Raw genomic sequence first — 24880 nt, forward strand, 5'->3', positions numbered from 1 at the left:
TCTGCCAAACCTTAGCCCATTCGCTTAACCTATCTAAATCTCTTTGCAGCCTCTCTGTGTCCTCTACACAACCCGCTTTCCCACTAATCTTTGTGTCATCTGCAAATTTTGTTGCACTACACTCTGACCCCTCTTCCAGGTCATCTATGTATATTGTAAACAGTTGTGGTCCCAGCACCGATCCCTGTGGCACACCACTAACCACCGATTTCCAAACCGAAAAGGACCCATTTCTCCCAACTCTCTGCTTTCTGTTAGCCAGCCAATTCTCTATCCATGCTAATACATTTCCTCTGACTCCGTGAACCTTTATCTTCTGCAGTAACATTTTGGGCCCAGGTTTCCACACGATAAAAAATGGAGCGTTTGCGCACGCGCAGTGTGAAGGAAACATTCGCACTCGGCCATTTTTGTAGTTCTTTGTAGCTGTTTAATTTTTGAACATTTTTTTTAAATAAAAGCACATTGCCATCAGCACTGAGGCTTCCTGCAGCCTTCTCACTGTCTCCTCACCCCCCCCCCCCCCCCCCCGCGGGAACGAACGGGCGCCTCCTCCTCCTCCTCCCCCCCACCCCCCCCCCCCCCCGCGGGAACGAACGGGCGCCTCAACTTGAGGCTGACTGCAGCATTCTCCCTGGCTGAAGCACTTTCACACAGGTAGGAAGATGGTTTATTTAATCTTTTCTTTGCTCATAAATGTTTATTCAGGTTGGATTTATTTGTAGAAGTATAAATAAGGATTTATTGTAGAATTTAATGACTTCCCTTCCCCACCCCCCACCTCGTTCTGGACGCCTAATTTGTAACCTGCGCCTGATTTTTTAATGTGTAGAACAGGTTTTTTCAGTTCTACAAAAATCTTCACTGGCTCCATTCTAAGTTAGTTTGGAGTACGTTTTCACTGTGGAAACTTTGAAATCAGGCGTCAGTGGCCGGACACGCCCCCTTTTGAAGAAAAAATTCTGTTCCAAAGTAGAACTGTTGTACATGACTAGAACTGCAGAATAAAAATGTGGAGAATTGCGATTTCTAAGATAGTCCGTTCTCCACCAGTTGCTCCTAAAAATCAGGCGCAAATCATGTGGAAACTTGGGCCCTTTGTGTGGCATCTTTATCGAATGCCTTTTAAAAATCTAAATACACCACATCCATCGGTACACCTCTATCCACCATGCTTGTTATATCCTCAAAGAATTCCAGTAAATTAGTTAAACATGATTTCCCCTTCATGAATCCATGCTGCGTCTGCTTGATTGCACTATTCCTATCTAGATGTCCCGCTATTTCTTCCTTAATAGTTTCAAGCATTTTCCCCACTACAGATGTTAAACTAACCAGCCTATAGTTACCTGCCTTTTATCTGTCCCCTTTTTTAAACAGAGTTGTTACATTAGCTGCTTTCCAATCCGCTGGTACCTCCCCAGAGTCCAGAGAATTTTGGTAGATTATAACGAATGCATCTGCTATAACTTCCGCCATCTCTTTTAATACCCTGGGATGCATTTCATCAGGACCAGGGGACTTGTCTACCTTGAGCCCCATTAGCCTGTCCAGCACTACCCCCCCCTAGTGATAGTGATTGTCTCAAGGTCCTCCCTTCCCACATTCCTGTGACCAGCAATTTTTGGCATGGTTTTTGTGTCTTCCACTGTGAAGACGGAAGCAAAATAATTGTTTAAGGTCTCAGCCATTTCCACATTTCCCATTATTAAATCCCCCTTCTCACCTTCTAAGGGTCCAACATTTACTTTAGTCACACTTTTCCGTTTTATATATCTGTAAAAGCTTTTACTATCCGTTTTTATGTTTTGTGCAAGTTTACCTTCGTAATCTATCTTTCCTTTCTGATCCTATACTATATTGGTCAGACCATGAAAAAATCTTAATAGATCATTGATGGCCTTTCATTTGTATTTTGTTCCCATTTCCTTGCTACCCCAATCACCTACACACACTCCTACTCAGCTGAGGGAATCCGTATGCACAATCTACATGGATACAGTCAGCTGCACTGGGAGGAGTGTTTTAAAAGTATGCAGTCCAGTGCTATAAATTGAAAACTGGATGGGACCGCAGATGTTGCTGATTTGGGTCTAGGTTCTTGGGAATGTGGGTCCCATCAGCAGTCTTGAATATATTTTATAAGAGTTAACTCCCGTTGTCCTATATCTGTTTGTATGATGACCTGATCCAGCAATGTAATAGTATCCCCTTATGCCATGAACCGATTTTGTGTCATACATGTGCTGCTTCAGTTTCTGCAAAGGCGGACCAAGCAAACTCTTAGCGCGATGAGTCTAGATATGAAATAAGTTGCTTTATTTTACAGTAAGGATCAGAATCAATATCTCTCATTTTTCTTTTCATATTAATACAAAATAAAGAACACACCATGATAGCCACATCAGGGGGTGGTCTTGCATGAATTAAACAAGATGTGCTTTTCAGCGAAAGCTTTTATCGTTTTCCCTTTATAAACCTGACTGCCCTTGCAGCTTTTCTATTTCAAAAAGCCTCTGACAGTTTGTGCCCCAGTTTCTCTCTCTCCCTCTTCAGACAGGTGGGAATCAAAGGGCTTTCCAACACACTGGGTGCGAAGTGTTTTCAATTAATAAAACAAGCTAACCCATTGCTGATTGTATACATTATCAGATAAGAGGGACAATTTTACATAGACTTCAATAATCCTACAGTTCAAATTTTGAAGGAGAAATGTGAGAGAGCTGTACCCCTTTGTCATTCTTGTATACAAACAAAATAATGTCTTGCTCCTCATTTGAGTATGGAGCTAAGTCAACATGGTATAGATTTTGCATAGGATTAATCATGATACATTTTGCTGAATTAACATGACCTTGTCATCCACTTCCCCACCCTCAAACTGCATACTGTTACTGGTGTGGTAATCCAAATCAATCCCATAAACATTACATAATTCTAGCATCACTTGTACTGCAATACAATTTTAGTGCCTTCCAAAATTGATAGGATCAAGTCATTGTTAATAGTCTATTATGTCCTCAATTGTCTCTGAAATATTTATAGTGTTTTATTTGGATGGGCTCAAATCATTGTGCACACTGTCATTGAACAGGTACTTACTACAACCAAAGGACAATGGAAACAAGTCTGCAAAACCAGAAGACTTGGGCTCACTTCGGCTGTCTATATTCTACAACGAAGATTATGTGCTTCCCTCCCAGTACTACAGTTCTCTTAATGACCTGCTGCTAAAGTCATCAGATGTCAAGGTAATTATTTACTGGTAGAGGCCAAGCAGCATGTTGCATTTTGCTTATAAGATGTGATGCAGCTTATCAGAATGCATGTATTCCAGTGTAATAAAGTAGTTCTGGCTCCTTATTCTGATGAAAGGTCTCCATGGTGAGCAATCGTGTTGCCTTTGTATATAAAGAAACACGGTGAGTTTGTCTGCTTATCCACAATGCTTCACTAGGATATCACTGTTGCCTTAACTATTCTAATGCTGTCTTGGCCAGTCATGAAAGGTGCTATATAAATTCAAGTTCTTACTTTCCTTAAATCCCTTTTATGTTGAGTTGGACCAGATGGCAGTGGGAGATGGTAGAGCGAGAGAAGTTGGAAGGCATGTCAGCCTACCCTTTCTCAAACAAATCTAACATCCCGGGAGCCAATCACCAGAGCACCGTCTGCAACGGTGTCCTGTGTGCTGTCAGGTAGGGGCAAAGAAGCCGGATGAGTGAAAATAGCAAAGTTGGGTGGTTTGATTTTTTTAAAAATTCTAATAAAGGAATGGGGAAATAAAATCATAAAAATTTACAGCATGGAAAGAGGCCATTTCGTCCCATCGTGTGCGCGCCGGCCGACCAAGAGCTATCTAGCCTAGTCCCACTTTCCAGACCTTGGTCCGTAGCCCTGGAGGCTACGGCACTTTAAGTGCACATCCAAGTATTTTTTAAATGTGGTGAGGGTTTCTGCCTCTACCACCCTTTCAGGCAGTGAGTTCCAGACCCACACCACCCTCTGGGTGAAGAAATTTCCCCTTGTATCTCCTCTAAACCTCCTCCCAATTACTTTAAATCTATGCCCCCGGTTGTTGACCCCTCTGCCAAGGGAAACCGGGCCTTCGTATCCACCCTATCCAGGTACCTCATAATTTCATACACCTCAATCAGGTCTCCCCTCAGCCTACTCTGTTCCAAAGAAAACAGACCCAGCATCTCCAGTCTTTCCTCATAGCCAAAATTCTCCAGTCCAGGCATCACTCTTGTAAATCTCCTCTGCACCCTTTCCAGTGCAATTACATCTTTCCTGTAATGTGGTGACCAGAACTGCGCACAGTACTCCAGCTGTGGCCTAACCAGTGTTTTATACAGTTCAAGCATAACCTCCTTGCTGTTGTATTCCATGCCTCGACTAAAAAAGACAACATATGCCCTCTTAACAATCTTATCTGGCCCAGGGGCAGCACGGGCCAGCCCACACTGCGATATGTGTGTGCACTAGGTCCATGCAGCAGAGCTGGTCTCCAGTTGTCTTGGGTAATCCTTGCCACTGGACCAAGACCTAGCTCTGTCAAGCCCGTGTGGTGGCTGGTGTGCAACGGCCACCACATGTTTTTTTTTTAAATTCACGCACAGACACCTTCCACCCTTGAGGATGTAGTTCCGTTTCTTCATTCAAAACACCTGTGAACTCGTCCTTTTTTTTGGCGTGGAAGCAAATCGTCCTTGTTTCGAGGGACTGACTATGGATGATGATCTACCTGGCCTGCTACCTTCAGGGATCTGTGGAGCTGCACTCCAAAATCCCTTTGTTCCTCTATACTTTTCAGTGTGGTACCATTTAATGTGTATTCCCTTGCCTTGTTAGCCCTCCCCAAATGCATTACCTCACACTTCTCCGGATTAAATTCCATTTGCCACTGTTCTGCCCACCTGACCAGTTGATTGATATCTTTCTGCAGTCCGCAGCTTTCTTCTTCATTATCAACCACACAGCCTATTTTAGTATCATCTGCAAACTTCTTAATTATACCCCCAACATTCAAGTCCAAGTCATTGATATATACCACAAAAAGCAAGGGACCCAGCACTGAGCCCTGCAGAACCCCACTGGATACAGCCTTCCAGTCACAAAAACACCCATCAACCATTACCCTTTGCTTCCTGCCATTGTACATTACAGAAGGACACATGGAATTATTACAAAATATCGACATTAGGAACACAATGGTCCCTTACTCCATAAAGTATTAATACAAGGCTGCTGCTGCTGGTAGCTCACAAAAATTATCTGTCAGCTATTGCTGACCTCTTTTAAAGGCACCGACACCATCTGCTGGTAAACATAGGATGGTCACAATATTGTATAACAGCTCAGCAACATTCCCAATCTTTTGCCTTTTCAAAGCAGACATTATAGCACTTTTGTTTATAATTATTGCTTTAAGTGCATACACCTTGCGTTACTTGCTGAACATAACATTTTCTAAATGAGCAACAATTAATGTACTTTTTGCAGAGAAATGTCAAATCCCATTTTCACTGCTAAAATATTCATCAGTCCCATGGAATTAAAGAAAATCTAAATCTAGTGAAATACAGACAAGCCATGTATAATATCCTTAATTGCTATGGAAACAGTAATGTTGAAAGGAAAAGCAACATCGGGTCTGAATGGCGTCAAGGCCCAGATAATGTTGAATGTTCATTGCAGACACATGCTCAAACTGCTTAAGGTTATTTCTTCATGTCATTACATAAGGCATCTAACTTCAGCAGGCCGTTTGTACCCTTAAATGGGTCTAATTTACCCTAATGTCTTTAAATGTGGAGCAAAAAACTGGGGGGTCGAAACTGGGAGTTACGCAGTTGGAGTGGTGCTGGATGCTGAAGTGAAAATCGGTGGTTAATTTTTAAAGGCGTAAAAAAACGTTGCGTCCTGCCGGCTAACTCCATGGAAATCATGACTTCCGTACGCGTGCAACGCCTCCTTGGTACCCTTCACGCTACATTCACTTTTGCCGCCACATTTAATGGCTGGCATCTGACGCCTAAAAAAGTTGAACTGCACAAGACGGAGAAACTAATCCGAGGCGTTATTTAAAGGGAGTTGCAGCCAGGGCTGAGAGGTCTCGGTCAGTGCTGCGTTTGACACTTGCACAGAGAGTAGGGTGTTGACCTCGTACTGCTGTTGACTCGTCAGATTGACTCTTCTTAGGCAGTCCCTCGAAGATGACTTGCTTCCACACCAAAAAGGGATGAGTTCACAGGTGTTTCAATGAAGGATCTGATCTTCCAGGTCCTGAACTGCATATTGAAGGGTGGATTTATTTAATGTGTGGTGGCCGTTGCCACCACACAGACTTGACAGAGCTAGGTCTTGGTTAATCTGAAGTGGTACGCCATGAAGTTGTCTTGGTAAATTCTTGCCACTGGACCAAGACGTACCGCTTCAGATTGACTGAGTATCTCTGACTCATTGTTGGATTTCATATTGGGACCATTTGAAAGTTGCATTTCGCTGTGACCTCTGCCAAGTGATGGGTCAGTGATCGCATATCACGTCCTGCGGTGCCGACTTGAAAGGCACCTGCTACAGAGACCACTTCAAGCAAATGTGGATCCTCCCCAGGGGAGACATCCCAGATGGCGGGTCAGGAGGCCGTACACACACCGGGTTTACTATGCGCATTGCTCTTATCTTGAGATGTCCGAGGAGCAGTGCTTAAGAAGGCTGAAGTTCTGCAAGGAGGTGGTGACGGAGCTTTGCAACCTTCTGCAAACATACCTGGCAGCGGCACCAGGACCTTGTTGTAAGTGGCAGTGGAAATGACAGTAGCACTGAACCTCGATGCTACCGCTCCTTCAGTCTCCTGTAGGTGATATATGCAACATCTCACAGTTTGCAGTACATTGTTGCATTTGCCAGGTGACCAACTCTCGCTATGCCAAACGAGTGGATTACATCTAGTTCAGCATGTCCATGGAAGACCAGGATGAGTGCACTCTTGGCTTTGCTAGGCTAGCGGGCTTCCCCAGGGTTCAAGGAGCCATTGATTGTACGTACGTGGCATTGAAGATCCCGTCACACAATGGAGAGATCTTTTGGAATCGCAAGGGATTCCACACCCTCAGCGTACAGCTGGTCTGCGATCACAAGCAGATGATTTTCATTGTCAATGCCAGATATCCTGGCAGCTGCCACGATGCCTTCATCCTGTGGGAGACCACTGTGCCACGAGTCTTCAAGCCACCGTGTGAAGGCTGTGGCTGGCTCCTGGGCGACAAAGGATACGATGTGGTCCCCTGTCTGATGATACCCCTCCGCAATCCCACACTCCTGCCGAGCAGCACTACACCAGCCATACAACAACCTGGGCCATTATTGAGCAAACTATTGGGGTTCTAAAGCAGCATTTCCGCTGCCTTGACCACTCTGGGAGGACATTCCAATACTCACCTGAGAGTCTCCATGTTCTCTGCTGCATGCTGCAAAACCTGGTCATTGCGGGGTCACCCATTACCAACAGGAATGGATGATCTACCTCAGGAGGAGGACGAAGATGAGGAGCCTCAGCCAAGGAGGAGGCAGCATGACACTGCTGTGGCTGGAAGGGCTGCTTGTCAGATGACTTTTGACGTGCCGAGATCGGGTTCGTCGTCTGGAGTGCTGCTGAGCATCACTTCACTCCGGGGAGCTGGTCCCCAGGTTTCCCCTCCCCCGTGGCATTGCTGGAGCATCACCTGCCTCCGCCTACCCCACCATCCCATCATCAACAGCGCTGCTGGCCCCGCTCTCAGACTGCGCAGCCTCCTGTGTGAGGCTGAAGGAGGTATCGTCCACCTGCTCCTCCTCGTCCTCTAAATCGTCGCAAGCATCTGCACTCTGGAAGGCACCTGTCAAGGCCCCGGTGCATCTAGCTGATCATGTTAAAGCACAAACACACAAGAGCGGTTACCTGCAAGGGAGAGGGCCAGGAGTGGGATGGGCATTAGGGAATGGCAGTCTCATGGAAAGAGCTGCACGATGATTGTGTGAGGGCCACTACAAAAGAATACATACCATCACTGTCCAGAGGGGGTTGGCCGCACCCACAGTCATTGCATCAACTTAGGTGCCCTGATGGGCGACCATCAGTTCCTCCAACGGAGTGAGCACTTGGAGGTCTGACTCCCCTCCACCAGTCCGCATTTGCTCCCAACGGTTGTGTCTCAGCTTCGACTAACATTAAAAAGAAGGTTGTAGTTCGGGTCCTTCGAACAGTGTGTCCCAAGTGCCTTACATACTTTAGGACATTTTACTCTGACAGTCTTCACAGTTCGAAGTGCGTACCATTCATTGCGTGTACTTGCTGTGGCATGCTGGGATTAGGGTGCCAGGACCCAACAGTAACGGGAAGGCTACCGTCGTAGAGACACATATGAAGACTGAGGAGTCAACAACATGAGGGGTGGGTCTGCAGAACCAAGTAGCAAGGTTAACAGCACATGCGCGGGCCCTTGCAGTGGGTGAGACTGCAAATAGGAACCTTGACTGTGGCCTCACCCATTTAGAGCATGGATTCCGAGACACGTAATTGAGCAGAGAGTGCACATTGAGGGCAGAGCATAGCATGTTGAAGTTTGAAATTAAAGATACTCACCCTCACTATCCACATCGGGTCGTTCCACTTTTTCCGGCAGGGCATAGCTGTCCTTAGCACCGTGTCACTCAGATACTTGCTCTGTTATTTCCCTCGATGGCCTTCGATACATTTGGGGTTGGGATCTCCTCCCAGCCTCTCTCCTCAGCATCTGCCAATGCCTCTCCAGGGCATCAAGGAGTGCATCCAGGGCGGCATCCGAGAACCGATGGGGACGCTGATAAGCTGCTGCTGCAAAGTCTGCCACGCTCACCGTCTGTGTGAGTGCGTAGGAAGTGAATGTAGCCACGAGGCATTGAGGCGCCCAATCAGCCCCTCAATTAAATCCAGGTGGCGCTACTATGTTTGTGGCACAGCTTCAAATGCTGCCTCGATCCCGGCTGTTGAGCCCACGCTTAATGGCCCATTTAGTGAACGTAGTGCAATGCTATGATTTTATGGTGTCATCAATTCTTTCGGCGTCAACACTGAACTTCGCATTTGGGGACCGCGCCTGAAGCGAGACATTAAAAATTTCTCTCATGCGATGGTACTGAATTTCTACCCCTGGATCTCAGATGAAACTTGATACATTATTCTGCATTCAGGCTAATATTGTTTAAGAATGAGTTCATTATCTCAAGACATACATTTTGAGATGCGGCTTATTATCTTGAGCTAGCACAGCCTGATAAATAATGTTGTTGAAGTTTGTATTGAATTGATCATTCCTTTTGCTGAAGCTTGGTTCGGTTCCCACCGACTCTGTTCTAGGAATATCCTGGTTGGCTGTTGGGATTGTCATACATAATAAGTGACATTACAGCAGCAGTGTGTAGTGAACCCGACGTGATCGGGGCCCAGGAGAGGCGAGGGTCCAGGGCAGCATGGGCCAGCCCGCACTGCGATATGTGTGCTCACTAGGTCCGTGCAGCAGACCAGGTCTCCAGTCATCTTGGTTAATCCTTGCCACTGGACCAAGACCTAGCTCTGTCAAACCCTGGTGTGCAACGGGCACCACACGGTTATTTAAAAAAAAATCCACCATCTTCCACCCTTCAGGATGTAGTTCTGGACCTGGAATATTAGGCCCTTCATTGAAACACCTGTGAACTCATCCCTTTTTGGCGTGGAAGCAAGTCATCCTCGATACGAAGGACCACCTATGATGATGATGATGTGTGCAAATTTTAATTAAATAACCAGCCTAGCTCTTAAGTAAATAAGGTGTTCTTGACATACTGATGTGTAATATTATCTACTAGGTTTATAGTCTGTATTGTATTGGAGAGATATGACTTGCTTCCTACAGGTTATTGAGAATTATTTGTGTGCACAGAGAAAAGGTGGAGAGCAGCTGTAAGTAGCTAAAATGGTGACTTGCAACAAATCAGTTTGAGATTACTTTGCAGTGTCGCTTATCTATTCTCTCTTTCATTCAAGCCTATATCCGCCTCAGCAGTCCATATTCTGGGTGAGGTGTGTCGTGAGAAACAAGAAGCAGTGTTACCACTTGTACGGCTCATGTTGCATCACAAGAAGCTTGTTCCCTTCCTTCGTGCTATAGCCGAGTTAGATCTCCAGCAGACACAGTAAGTCTGTCAGTTACTTCAGTGGTTGGTCTCGCTTTATTGCCACATCCTGCCAGGAGCAGGAGGTTATTTTATCATTGGTTCTGATATAGAACTTTATATTTAAAAAAAAAATTTAAAAAATTGTATCTGAGGAATGGATGGAGCTACATGGTGGACCACAATTCCAACGTTTGATCAGCATTGCTTTGATTTGGGATTGCTTGATCCCGAGTAAAGCTCTTTTTACTCCATCAAGCAATGGGCTTCAATCACATCCTCGTAAGAATAGCACCTACTGTGCCAATATGGCATTTCCATTTACCTTATCAGTCATTTTAGCTTCTATAAATAAGATTGCCAATTTGTGAAGAGTATGGGTTTTTAATCCTGTGAATTTATAACTACTAAGATCTTGCTTGAGGCTGGCCCACAATTCATGCTGTTGCCATGCTGCTTTGGGCTTACAACAGTACCAGAAAAAAATGTTCTAAAACTTACTATTTGGTTATGGAGTGCATTTGTTATTTTTTTAATGAGCTCTCCTAAATTAACTTTCATTCGCCCAAACTGATGTTTGAACTTTAACCAGTTGAACTAAATCTTAAAAAGCGATAAATGGTAACTAGTTACAGATAAGTGAGTCCGTACGGCATATAGGACTGGAACAGAGTGCAAAAGAAACAAATGGATTGGAGGTGGGAGGTAGGTGTATCAGAAGTATCTGAACTAAGGGTTGGGTGTGCCAGAGGGAAGATCAGAAGGAGGGGGCAAGTGCACCAGAAAGGAAGACAGACTTGCATTTATATAGCTCCTTTTGCAACCTCAGTACATCACGTGCGCTTTACAGCCAATTAAATACTTTTGAAGTGTAGTCACTGTTGTAATGTAGGAAACATAGTAGCTAATTTGAGCACAGCAAGCTCCCACAAACAGCAATATGATAATGACCAGATAATAATGTGATTTGAGGGATACATATTGGCCAGGACACTGGGATAACTCGCCTGCTCTTCTTCAAAATAGTGCAATGGGATATTTTACATCCAGCTGATTGAGCAGACAGAGCCTCGGTTTAACGTCTTATCTGAAAGACGGCACCACCGACTGCACTGGAGTGCCAATCTCGGTTTTTGTGCTCAAGTCTCTGGAGTGGGACTTGGACCCAGTTGATTTATATTCTTCCCTTTCATAGCTGCCAATCAGCTTTCCCCAAGCTAGTTGGTGGTTGGGATATTTAACAGTTCAATACCATTGTTCTCATGGTTAGCTTCACTTCCTGTTGCTATCCCGCTTGCGGCTCTAAAATTTGCTCAAATTTATTCCCAAGTTACTGCTTCATACCATTGTGTTCATTATCCACCATTTGCCAAGACATTAGAGGAACAAATGACTTCATGCTGCATTAGTTTATCCCTTGATCTAGCTCCTCCACCACCAGCACTAAGCTTACAGTTCTGTTGTTTCTAATTATGGATGACTCACTTCAATTGATGGTGTATGAAATGCTTTGTAATAAGAGCTGAGGGGATTTATTTTGGGGATGAGGGATAGGTAATGACATTTTTCTTTAACGCAGGACAATCTGCATTGTCCCTAGACATGATAGTTTAGGAATCATTGTGTGGATAAGTGGTTCTACAATAAGTCTGATTTGAAGCTGTAACCAACAGCAATCCTATGCGTGGAGTAAATGATTCAATTTGCAAGACATCTCTGAGCATCTGTAATGAGTCGGGATGCTTTAATCAGTTACGTTGTTTTAGTTATCTTGCTATTAAAAAGTGTATTATCACCTTGCACCAACAACCGTGACTTGAGACGATACAGTAGAACAGGGCTTTAAGGGTATTTGCTCTCGAATGATTGTTAGATTTATTGTGCACTGTGCTGCCAGATGGCAACGTTTCAGTTCTGAGCAGTTTTCAGAAAACATACGAGATGTCTGATGTAATCTGTTTCTTTGTTTTTGTAGGGAAGCCAACACTATCTTCAGGGGAAACTCTCTGACCACTCGATGTATTGACGAAACAATGAAACTGGTTGGAAAGCATTATTTGAAAGTGACTCTAAAGTCCATTTTAGATGAAGTAAGACACTGCTTTGTATTATCTGACAGATACGGGTTTATTTTCCTATTTTTATTAATATACTTCATAATTTATACTCGTGCCAACTTTTCCATGAACAGCAAATGGAGGAAAATGTACCCTAATGGTTGATCTCCTATGTAATTGCTCAAGAACAAATTAAAAAAAAAACGTTCTCTATCTCCGTGTCTCTTTCTCCTGTAACTGCTGCTGCCTTGATTTATCTTTTGCCCCCTCTTATTTCTCATCTACATACTGGTGCTCGATGACATCATCCTAAAATAACGGCAGCTTCCACATGTACGCTAATGACACCCAGCTCTACGTGACCACCACATCTCCTGTTTCCTCCACTGCCTCTGATTTGTCATGCTGCTTGTCCAACATCCAGTATTGGATGAGTAAAAATGTCCTCCACTTAAATACTGGGAAGATCGAAACCATTGTTTCAGTCCCCGCCACACACTCCGTTTCCTGGCAACCAACTCACTTTTTGAGGCTGAACCAGACTGTTCGCAACCTATTTGACCCTGAGCGGAGCTCTCCATCACCAGTACCGCCTACTTCCACCTCCGTAACATCACCTGTCTCTGTCCCTGTCAGCTCACCTGCTACTCAAACTATAGAACAAATGAGCAATTGCACAGGGGATCAACCATTGAGGTATATTTGCTTTTGTTACCTCCAATGTTTGGCCTCCCACCTACACCTTCTAAACTTCAATTCATCCAAAACTCAGCTGCCCCTTCACCCATCACCCCTGTGCTCGCTGACTTACATTGGCTCTCGGTCCGGAAAATGCCTTGAAATTAAAATTCTTATCCGAATATTCAAATCTCTCCATTGTCTCGCCCCCTCATGTCTGTAACCTCCTCCAGTCTCACAACCCTCTAAGCTGTTTGCGTTCCTCCAATTCAGGCCTCTTGTGCGTCCCTGATTTCCATCGCCCCACATTTGGTGGTCAAGTCTTCAGGTTCCGAGGCCCCAAGCTCTGGAATTCCTTCCCCAAACCACTCTGACTACCTATCTCTCATCCTTTTAAGACTGTCATGAAAACCTACCGCTGACCAAACTTTTGGTCACCTGTTCTAAAATCTTTTTACGTGGCTCAGTGTCACATATTGTCTAACGCTCCTGTGACGGGCCTTGGAATGTTTTTTAAGACGTTAAAGGTACTACACGCTAAGTTTTTTCCCCTCTAATGTCTATTTGTTTTCCATTTTTTTTCCCCCCTATTACATGTGCTATGTCTAATTACTGTCTCTCTTTGTTTGCCTCTTTCTCATTAGGCAGATGTTCCTTTTTAAATAATTTGATATTGTTGCAATCTGGTTTAGAATCAATAGTTCTATAGTTGTTATGTGCTCTCAGTCCTGGATTTTTTTTCCTACAACTGATATTGGGCGAGAGACATATGCCAAATGCACATTTTCGTTTGCTGTGCAAATGTGTTCTGAGGCATGGGCCAAGAGTCTGTGCTCAACTCGTTGCCAAGCAAGATAACACTCTGAGGCATCACCATCTCCCCATCCTGAGCTACCTGTCAGCAGTATTGCTCATTGAGCAGATGGTACTTTTTGTTTGCCATTTTATATCAAAATATTTATTTCAAATGACCAAACTTTCTGACTTCCACTAAACTCCTTCCTCACTTGTCCTTGTATTTGGGGAACCACATGTCTGTTGTAACATGCTGCTGTGATGACACAGTGGAAGATATTCATTTGACTGAGGGGTCAGTTGTGACCAACAATTATTCAATAATACAGCTTTTAGAGATTCAGGAAGTCCCTGGGAAATGGAGCACATAAATCGGCCCTCCACTGGAGTAACATGACCCTGCTTCCTGAGCAGCTAAAGAGACCCACTCTCCACATCCAGAGAGGGCAGCAGCACCAACACTACTGCCAACAAATGTAACTGTTTCCTCCAGCAATAACCCCCAATTTGAGTCCACAAGTAAAAAAAGACGACTATTTAATTTGGCTAGTAAAATGTATTGTTTAAGAATATTAATATTATCCTCACTAGAGGTTAATTGTGAATTTTGTTTGTTTAGATTTGTGACTCCTGCAAAACCTGTGAGATTGATCCTATAAAGCTAAAGGAAGGTGATAATGTTGAGGTGAATAAGGTATGTACATTGTCAGCAATTGCTTCAATTTTTAATTTAGCTTGTATGGAGTGGAGAAACTAGTTTTATAACTTACCGTAAAACTGTCTTAATCAACTGATTTTAGTGTACTGTTTTAAACTTAATGCAATGGCACCTCCATTAGCCGCACTCCCATTACTCATTTTTTGATAACCTGCAACAAGAAAAGTGCAGATCTTGAATTTTGCTGGCAGGAGACAAATACTGCTATCAACGAATCTGCTAACAAACTACAATCCCACAATCTCTCCTGCAACTGAAACCAACAGACATGTCACAGACCAAGAGAACGGAATTAAATATATTCCTCTGGTTCTAGCCATTGTCCCTAACTACAGAGGGAAGTGCTCAAGGCCGTATGCACTCATCTCCAGCAGTAATCATTCCGCAGCTTCACTGACGGTGCTGCGGAGGTTGCCAATGAAATAGCTGGAGGTGAGCGCATACTGTTTTTAGTACTTCCTTCTGTTGCTGAGGGTCCATGGTTAGCAGCGGGCAAAAACTTTTGACCAGTACTCTGTGATGAGTCACGGGTACATGGCAGAGGTGTGAGCCAGCAGGTCTGTTGTTGGATCAGCCAGCTAAATACCAGGCGATATTGATAGCAGGACTTGCAGAGGTGAGTGCAACTGGAGAGGGCAAGTGGAAAGGCAGAGCATTCAAAATTCAGAGCAATAATCTGGGCATCTTGTTTATATACCAATTTCCGTTATTAGCCTGAGGGGAATCCCTTCTATTATGTTGTGAATTTAGCTTCCGCTCTTAATGCAAATGTGACTCTTCCTAATTCAATTTATTTTCAAATTTGCAGGAGAACCTTCGCCAGTATGTTGAAAGAGTGTTCAGTGTGATTGTACAGTCCAGTATGAGTTGTCCCACCCTAATGTGCGAGGTGTTTAATTCGCTACAAAAATTGGCAAGGAAGCAATTTCCAGGTAAGAGGTGAAAGTCATAATGATATTTCAAACTATTCAATTTTTTTGCCAAAAATGTTTTTGTGAAACAAAATATAATGGAACAGATTCATGGTTGAAAATTAAAACTGAACTCCTCTGCATTGTATCTAATTGTTCTGTAGTGATGGAGCAATTAAAATAGTATTGTCACTATGCAGGTGCAGCACCTAAACTCCAAGGCCATTCCGGATTCCGGGCTTTTCCGGACTTTCGATTTGCTTTCTAACGTCATTAATTCGGAAACACCCGAGCTCAGGTTGGGGTATTTCCAGATTTCGGAACATCAGAAAGGTGTGGGGGAAGGGGGGAATTCCCGCCGAGGAGGGGTTCGGGCTGTCGGACCCGCCGAGGAGGTTGTCATCGGGCGAGGTCCTGCCGAGGAGGTGTTCGGGCGGGCCGGCGAAGAGGTCCCGAGGTCGGGCAGCGGTGGGGTCCCGAGGTCGTCAGATCCGGATTCCGGAATATTTTACGGATTCCGGACGACCGTGCCACCGATTGTCCCGGATTCTGGAACTCCGCATTCTCAACGCTGCACCTGTATATCTAAGATTTTGAGCTGTTAAGCCTGATAGAGAGAAGCCTAATTGGTGACAGAAAATCAGGCCCATTACCTTGTGCGCTCACTTTACAGCACACACAATTTTCCAATTGCCGATTTTGAGGGACTGAATGATACTGTGTTACACACCTGTGTGAACCTCACTTAATTGACATGCTTGGACCGATGAAGTCACACGCTGAATTTCACAACTTCTGGTGAACCTCCACTTGCTGACAAGCTCCTCACCCATATAAAATGGCTATGTGACACGAAAATGGTCCTTGCCTGCTTTGGGAGTGTCTCTTAAAGCTGTTTCATTGAACATTGAGTCTAGTTTTTTTGATGAACATTTACTTAGGCATTCAACATCTTGCGTATTTTTATTTCCTTCTCTTTTTGCTGAAATCTTACATTTTCTGTAACACATCTTTCTGGAGTCTTGGCATTTACTGCTGCATAACAAGTTGTGGTTAACAAGGCTGAGCGGATGGGAATCATTTTTGGTATTCCTATTGTGCTACATGAATTGGCTAAGGAGAAGCAATTCATAAGGTTGCAAGTTCTTCACGTGCCATACCTCAGTAGGTATGCTCACTGCCTTAAGTACCCAAAGACCTGTGCTTACAAATTGTTAGATCTCTTAATTTCCAATGAAATACGAACTCCGGTTGTAGTTTTAATGTAATTTTATTCTGGCAGCAGCAACAAGCTTCTGGCTTTAAGCCAGGCCTTTGTCCTTCTGAGAACGCATGGCCAAAATGGCTGTACTTATACCTGACTCAGTTTACAGAAAAGAACGTGCCTTCTTTGACCTTATTGGCTCAATTAATAGTCTGTTAACCGTTAATTGGCTCGCTACCAAAGGTCCTAAAATGTCAAGTTGATTGATGACTTAATGCAATGTGGTCTGTGTTTTCTCAAAACTGCAGCCAGGCTGCAGAGCTTGAATTCTCTATCACAAAGACCTTTTCATTCCTGTGTGGGGTGTCATAGAATCAGAGAAATGTATGGCACAGAAGGAAGCCATTCAGCCTATCTTGTCTGTGCTGGCCAAAAGAGAGCTATCCGGCCTAATCCCACTTTCCACCTCTTGGTTCATAGCCCTGTAGGTTAAGGCACTTCACGTGCACATCCATGCACCTTTTAAATGCGATGAGGGTTTCTGCATCTACCACCTTTTCAGGCTAAGTTCCAAACCCCCACCCCATGTCAGAGGAAACCTGTCGTTGGCTTTGCTATTTCACTGCAAAAGCATTAACTCAGTTGTGACACTTGCTGCTTACTGATTTTTGAACAACTTTAGGGACTAGGATGCATCTTTCTATATCTGTGAAAGTTACCACAGCATTAAGCTTCAATGCAGCAGGATCTTTCCAGGGCTACCACAGGAGACATCTGTCAGATAAGCCAGTCTGCTGTTCGTTTCTACTTCAAGCAGGTGGCTGACACCTATGTTTGCTCGGTCTTTATTGCATTCCCAGTGGAAAGGAGATGCCTACTGGAGAATGAAGGATTATGGCAAAAAGGGTTCAGTATTCTGTGCATCCTTTGCAGTTCTTCCTCCGGAGGATGTAGCAGTTGAGCATTTACTTTGGATCCAAGCCCTGACCCAACCCCAAACTGTTGCTTCCAGAGTCCTTTGAGGTTCTACCCTGATTTCCATGGTGCCCCTCAGTGCCATCATCTGCAGGCACAGAGTGAGCTGCTGATGCCTGCTCCACTTTGCCTCTCGATGTCATACATAGCTTCTTATTGAATTCATCCCATGAGCATTTTGTGTATGTTATATTTATGGGTGTCAAAGCCTCCCTGATAAAAGTGTGACATCCCCCTGACATCTGGGAGTCCCTGGCCAAAGACCGCCCTAAGTGGAGGAAGTGCATCTGGTAAGGTGCTGAGCTCCTCGAGTCTCGTCGCCGAGAACATGCAGAAATCAAGCAGCGGAAGGAGCGTGCGACAAACCAGACTCCCCGCCCACCCTTTCCTTCAACCACAGTCTGTCCCACCCGTGACAGAGACTATGGTTCTCGTATTGGACTGTACAGTCACCTAAGAACTCATGCTAGGAGTGGAAGCAAGTCTTCCTCGATTCTGAAGGACTGCCTACGATGATGACTGTTTACACTAAACGTTACATATTTTGATTTTAGGCTAGATGGGACTGCACTCGCCTGGTTCCATTCTTATCTATCTAATCGAAGCTAGAGAATCACCTGCAACGGCTTCTCTTCCCACCCCCCGCATCGTTACCTCTGTGTCCCCAATGATCTATCCTTGGCTCCCCCCCCAGCCCCCCCCCCCATTTCTCATCTACGTGTTGCCTTTTGGCGACAGCATCTATAAACACAGCGTCAGTTTCCACTGTACTCTGATGACACCCAGCTCTTACCTCACTACCACTTCCCTCGACCTTGCCATGGTCTCTAAATTGTCAGATTGCTTATCCAGTATCCGGTTCTGCATGAGCAGAAATTTTCTCCAATTGAATATTGGGAAAACTAAAGCCATTGTTTTCGGTTCCTGTCACAATCCCGTTCCCTAGCCACTGACACCATCCCTCTCCCAAACTTCTGTCTGAGGCTGATCCAGACTGTTCGCAACCTTGGTGTCATATTTGACCTTGAAATGAGCTTTCGACCACATATCCGCAACATAACTAAGACCGTCTATTTCCACTTCTGTAATATCATCCCTCTCTGTCCTTGCCTCAGCTCATCCGCTGCTGAAGCCCTCATCCATGCCTTTGTTACCTCTAGACTTGACTATTCCAATAGAGGTGATCCAAAACTCGGCTGCCCGTGTCCTAACTCGCACCAAGTCCTGCTCACCCATCACCCCTGTGCTCACTGACCTACATTGGCTTCTGGTTAAGCAATGCCTCGATTTCAAAACTCTCATCCTTGTTTTCAAATCCCTCCATGGTCTCGCCCCTCCCTATCTCTGTTACGCCCTTCAGCGCCAGACCCCCTCCCCACCCCCGCCCGAGATATCTGCGCTTCTCTAATTCTGCCCTCTTGAGCATCCCTGATTATAATCGCTGAATCATTGGTGTTGTCGAGGCCCCAAGCTCTGGAACTCCCTGCCGAAACCTCTCCGATTCTCTACCCCTCTTTTCTCCAAGAAACTCCTTAAAACCTACCTCTTTGACTAAGCTTTTGATCACCTGCCCTAATTTCTCCTTATGCGGCTCGGTCAAATTTTTTAAATCTCACAATGCTCCTGTGAAGCGCCTTGGGACATTTCCCTACGTTAAAGGCGCTATATAAATACAAGTTGTTTATGGTAAATGGATAAATTCAATTAGTGAATGGGAAATAATGGTAGTCTTTGATCCCCAGCAAGAAAATTAAGTAAAATGGAGGGGGAGGTACTCCACATGGTAACTCTCTCTGCTTGGGTAATTATTTCACCCTTGCACTTGACCAAAGCCTTAGTTGGGGCCCGAGTTGTGCTAATTGTTTATATATGCATTGTACTTTTTAACCACTGGATGGCGGTGTAGCCTATCATTTGAGAAACTCATGCGATGGATTTTATTTTCTGTTTGCATTCTGGTGTCCACGATCCAGAATACTTCCATTTTAGGTTTGGTTATGCAGTAACCCGTTGATATATGCCACGACACAATGTATCAAAGGATCTGCTATGCAGGATCCAACTGCCTTGTTGAGTACCCATACCTGCAGTCAAAAGCTTTTCTGAAATTTCTCATCAGTTTAATTAATTGTCTCAGATTTTGCACCTTGACGATGGCGTGCGCTCAGCGTACGCTGTTGTAAGCCAGCAAAAAGGCCCTGCAAGTTTCCGAATGCTCGAAAACCCAGAACTTGCGATTTGTCAATGTTCATCTTGACAGATCATCCGCACGTACCCGAAAATCACTTTTGCTGGCGCAGAGTAGGGCTATTTGCCTAAATACTGCCCAGCAAATGGCGACGAAACCCTTTTGCCAGGAGGGTAAATATCAAACTTAACTTTTTAAAAAAAAAACATGCACAAACATTTAAAATTCGTTTATGTAAATTTTGGCCCTGATTGAAATATTTAAAATGATTTTTCCAATTTTTTTTAATTGTATATGCTTTATTGAAGCGACTTAATTAAATTGAAAAGTTATTTTTATTCCAGTTGTCTAAATTATTTAATTATTTGGGTATTCCTCATATGCTAAATCGGGTTCTGTTCATAAATGGAATCCCCATAAGTATGATGAGGAATCCTCCTTTCTGATTGGAGGACTTGGCCCACGTGATCCCAGGGACGATTCCGAACTGCCCGAGTCCCTGGGATCTGTGGGCCTTTACGCAGGTGTATGCCTGTAAGCTCAGGACCCGAAGTCCCAAGCCCGGGAGCCTGAAGTTAAGTGTGAATTTTTTTTATCAGGTCGGAGGCGTACTCCGGAGGTACACCTCTGACCGCAAATTCAGGGCCAGTGGTTTTCTGCTTTTTCACTCGCCCGCTTCTGTCCATTTATTCTAATTGTCAGAAGATTATAGGCTGACTAATGCAGGAGCAGAAAACCTTGGCCACAAAGTTATGGGGACATTTTCAAGCCCTATTATTTCAAATGAGTATGAGTTCGCCTAGATTTACTGAGTTTGAAAAAGGAAATAACTTGCATTGAAATAGCGCCTTTCACGACCTCCGGATACCCTAAAACGCTTAAATTGAAAGAATTTATGATGCAAAATTAAACCAGAGTCCCAGCAATTAAACATTTCTCACTTGGGGAAACTTGGAAAAAAAAAAATCTTTGAAAGGAATAGAAAAGTCCTGGCAGTATTTCTTCATGTACAGTTGGCTTCCTTCCCTTGACTTCCTACCAGTAATCCCATTTCATTAGGTGGAACCAATTGAGTCACTGTTTCTCTCTTCCCAACCAGTTGCCATGCATATGTCCTGTCCCATCGGCAGGGCATACCCCCAGAGGTGGCAGCACAGTGGTATACGGTCAGGAGGGGGTGGCTCTGAGAGTCCTCGACATTAAGTCCAGACCTCATGAAATCTCATGGATTCAGGTCAAGCATGGGCAAGGAAACCTCCTGCTTATTACCACCTATCACCTTCCCTCAGCTGATGAATCAGTACTTCTCCATGTTGAACATCACTGAGGATAGCAAGGGCATACATAAGCACATAAGAAATAGGAGCAGGAGTGGGTCATACGGCCCCTCAAGCCTGCTCCACCGCTCAATATGATCATGGCTGATCCGATCATGGACTTGGGTCCACTTCCCTGCCCGCTCCCCATAACCCCTTATTGGTTAAGAAACTGTCTATCTCTGTCTTAAATTTATTCAATGATCCAGCTTCCACAGCTCTCTGAGGCAGCGAGTTGCACAGATTTACAACCCTCTGGGAGAAGAAATTTCTCCTCATCTCAGTTTTAAATGGGCGGCCCCTTATTCTAAGATTATGCCCTCTAGTTCTAGTCTCCCCCATCAGTGGAAACATCCTCTCTGCATCCACCCTGTCAAGTCCACTCAATCTTATACATTTCAATAAGATCATCTCTCATTCTTCTGAATTCCAATGCGTAGAGGCCCAACCTACTCAACCTTTCCTCATAAGTCAACCCCCTCATCCCCGGAATCAACCGAGTGAACCTTCTCTGAACTGCCTCCAAAGCAAGTATATCTTTTCTTAAATATGGAAACCAAAACTATACGCAGTAATCCAGGTGTGGCCTCACCGATACCCTGTATAACTGTGTAGCAAGACTTCCTTGCTTTTATATTCCATCCCCTTATATTCCATCCCCTTCCCCATTGGACTTCCTGAACACTTGCTGAACCTGCATACTAACATTCTGTGTTTCATGCACCAGGACCCCTAGGTCCTGCTGTATTGCAGCACTATGCAATTTTTCTCCATTTAAATAATAACTTGCTCTTCGATTTTTTTTTCTCTCTGTCGAAGTACATGACCTCACACTTTCCAACATTATACTCCATCTGCCAAATTTTTGCCCACTCACTTAGCCTGTCGATGTCTTTTTGCAGGTTTTTGTGTCCTCACCCATTGCTTTTCCTCCCAGAATGTATTCTGAGTGGGGGACTTCAATGTCCCATCACCAAGAATGGCTCGGTAGTACCAATACTGACTGAGCTGGCTGAGTCCTGAATGACCGAGCTGTCAGACTGGGCCTGCAGCAGGTGGCGAGAGAATTAACACGAGGGGAAAAATCTACTTGACCTCGTCTTCACCATCTAGCTGTAGCAGATGCATCCGTCTGACAGCATTGGTAGCAGTGACCACCACACAGTCCTTGTGGAGGCAAAGACACATCTTGACACTGAGGACACTCTCCATCATGTGTGGCACTGCCACAGTGCTTAATGGGATAGATTCAGAACAGATCTAGCAGCTCAAAATTGGTCATCTATGAAGTGCTGTGGGCCATCAGCAGCAGCAGAATTGTATTCCACCACAGTCTGTAACCTCATGGCCCGGCATATCCCTCACTCTACCATTAGCATCAAGCTAGGGGTCCAATCTGGTTCATTGAGCAGTGCAGAAGAGCATGCCAGGAGCAGAACCAGGCGTACCTAAAAATGATGCATCAACCTGGGGAAGCTGCAACACAGGACTACATGCATGCTGAACAGTGAAAGCAGCATGCCATAGAGACAGCTAAGCGATTCCACAATAAACGAAGCAGATCAAAGCTCTACAGTCCTGCCATATCCTGTCGTGAATGGTGGACAATTAAACAACTAATGGGAGGAGGAGGCTCCATGGATTTCTCCTTCATCAATGATGGCAGAGCCCAGCTTGCTAGTGCAAAAGACAAAACTGAAGCATTTGTAACCATCTTCAGCCAGAAGTGCCAGAGTGGATGATCCATATTGGCCACCTCCTGATGTCCCCACCAACACAGCAGCCAGTCTTCAGCCAATTCGATTCACTCCACGTGATATCAAGAAATGGCTGAACGCATTGGATACAGCAAAGGCTTTGGGTCCTGAAAACATCCATGCTGTTGTGCTGAAGACTTTTGCTCCAGAACTAGCCGCGCCTCTAGCCAAGTTGTTCCAGTACAGCTACAACACTGGCAGCTACCTGAGAAAGTGAAAAATTGCCTGTTCACAAAAAGCAGAGCAAATCCAAACCGGCCCATTACTACCCCATCAGTCTGCTCCCAATTATCAGCAAAGTGATGGAAGGTGTCATTGACAGTAAGCGGCACTTATCAATAACCTGCTCAGTTTGGGTTCCACCAAGAGCACTCGGCTCAAGACCTTGTTGCAGCCTTGGTCGAAACATGGACAAAAGAGCTGAATTCCAAAGGTGAGGTGAGAGTCACCGTCTTTGACATCAGGGCAGCATTTGACTGAGTGTGGCAAGAAGGAGCGATAGTAAAATTGAAGTCAATGGGAATCGGGGAAAGCTCCCCACTGGCTGGAGTCATACCTAGCACAAAGGAAGATGGCTGCGGTTGTTGGAGATCAGACATCACTGCAGTAGTTCCTCAGGGCAGTGTCCGAGGCTCAACCATCTTCAGCTGCTTCATCAATGACCTTCCCTCCATCATCAGGTCAGAAGTGGGGATGTTCGCTGATGATTGCACAGTGTTCCATTCCATTCGCAACTCCCCCGATAATGAAGCTGTCCGTGTCCGCATGCAGCAAGACCTGGACAACATTCAGGCTTGGGCTGATAAGTGGAAAGTAACATTCGTGCCACACAATGACTATCTCCAACAAGCGAGAGTCTAACCACCGCCCTTTGACATTCACCGGCATTACAGTAGCCAAATCCCCCAACATCCACATCCTGGGGGGTCACCATTGACAAGAAACTCAACTCGACTGGCTACATAAATACTGTGTCAACAAGAGCTGGTCAGAGGCTGGGTATTCTGTGGCGAGTGTCTCACCTCCTGACTCCCCAAAGCTTTTCCACCATATACAAGGCACAAGTCAGGATTGTGATGGAATACTCTCCACTTGCCTGGATGAGTGCAGCTCCAACAACACTCAAGAATCTTGACATCATCCAGGACAAAGCAACCCATCTACCATCTTAAACATTCACTCCCACCACCACTGGCACACTGTGGCTGCGGTGTGTACCATCTATTTGATGCGCTGCAGCAACTCGCCAAGGCTTCTTCGACAGCACGTCTACTGCCTAGAAGGATAAGGCAGCCGGCATCTGCAAGTTCCCCCCCAAGTTACACACCATCCGAACTTGGAAATATATCACTGTTCCTTCATCGTTGCTGGATCAGAATCCTGGAACTCCCTCCCCAACAGCACTGGGGGTATCTTCACCATAAGGACAGCAGTGGTTCAAGAAGGTGGCTCACTGCTCCCTCCTCAAGGGCAACCAGGGATGGGCAATAAATGCTGGTCTTGCCAGCAACACCCATATCCCACTAGGATTAAAAAGAACAGCCAAGCTATTTTGTAACATCCCACGTGTGTTGTTTTTAAAATGTCTTTTCTCCGCATCCTTTGCAAATTCTTAGAATCCATATTTCGAGATGAAGTTAGTAAGCATTTAGAAATGCATGTTATTTGAGGACAGCCAGCACAGATTTGTTAAGGACAAGTTATGTCTGTCAAACTAGAATTTGAGCTGACTTTTTTTTTAAAAATCAGAAATTATAAAATGGGAAGAGGCCATTCAGCCCATCAGACCTACTAGTGCTACCTCTTCAACTGGAGCTATCTCCGTCCTTTTTGCACATCCATTGATATTATTTTAAACAAATAATTTAAAAGAATGAGTTCTGTGTGAAACCTTTGCTCCTCAAAAAACAGCGTAGTTCTCTTTTGTAAACAGATATAGCTGCAAAGAGTTGACTAACCAACACTTGAGAAAAAACAAACAAACTTTATTTTTTAAGAAAATATACCCTGGATGGATCAACCACAACAACATCAACTTATATTTATGTAGTGCCTTTAACAAGGTGCCATATAAAAGGTTACTGCCCAAGATAAAAGTTCAC

At 44.7% G+C, this 24880-nt stretch overlaps 1 protein-coding gene across 4 annotated transcripts in view; it reads left to right on the plus strand.

The window, feature by feature from the left end:
- The window catches only part of rasa2 (RAS p21 protein activator 2), a 238845-nt gene that overhangs the window by 164529 nt on the left and 49436 nt on the right, over window positions 1-24880 (plus strand). For 3 of the 4 annotated variants that reach the window (XM_070883864.1, XM_070883865.1, XM_070883866.1), the window contains exons 10-14: window positions 3095-3251; window positions 10052-10200; window positions 12155-12269; window positions 14329-14403; window positions 15236-15359. In XM_070883864.1, the coding sequence (XP_070739965.1) occupies window positions 3095-3251; window positions 10052-10200; window positions 12155-12269; window positions 14329-14403; window positions 15236-15359 (620 nt within the window). Of the gene's footprint in view, window positions 1-3094; window positions 3252-10051; window positions 10201-12154; window positions 12270-14328; window positions 14404-15235; window positions 15360-24880 lie in introns of those variants that run through there. The other variant, XM_070883867.1, reaches the window with a different exon arrangement.

The sequence above is a fragment of the Pristiophorus japonicus genome, chromosome 6 (genome assembly GCF_044704955.1).
Source record: "Pristiophorus japonicus isolate sPriJap1 chromosome 6, sPriJap1.hap1, whole genome shotgun sequence".
Classification (NCBI taxonomy): domain Eukaryota; kingdom Metazoa; phylum Chordata; class Chondrichthyes; family Pristiophoridae; genus Pristiophorus; species Pristiophorus japonicus.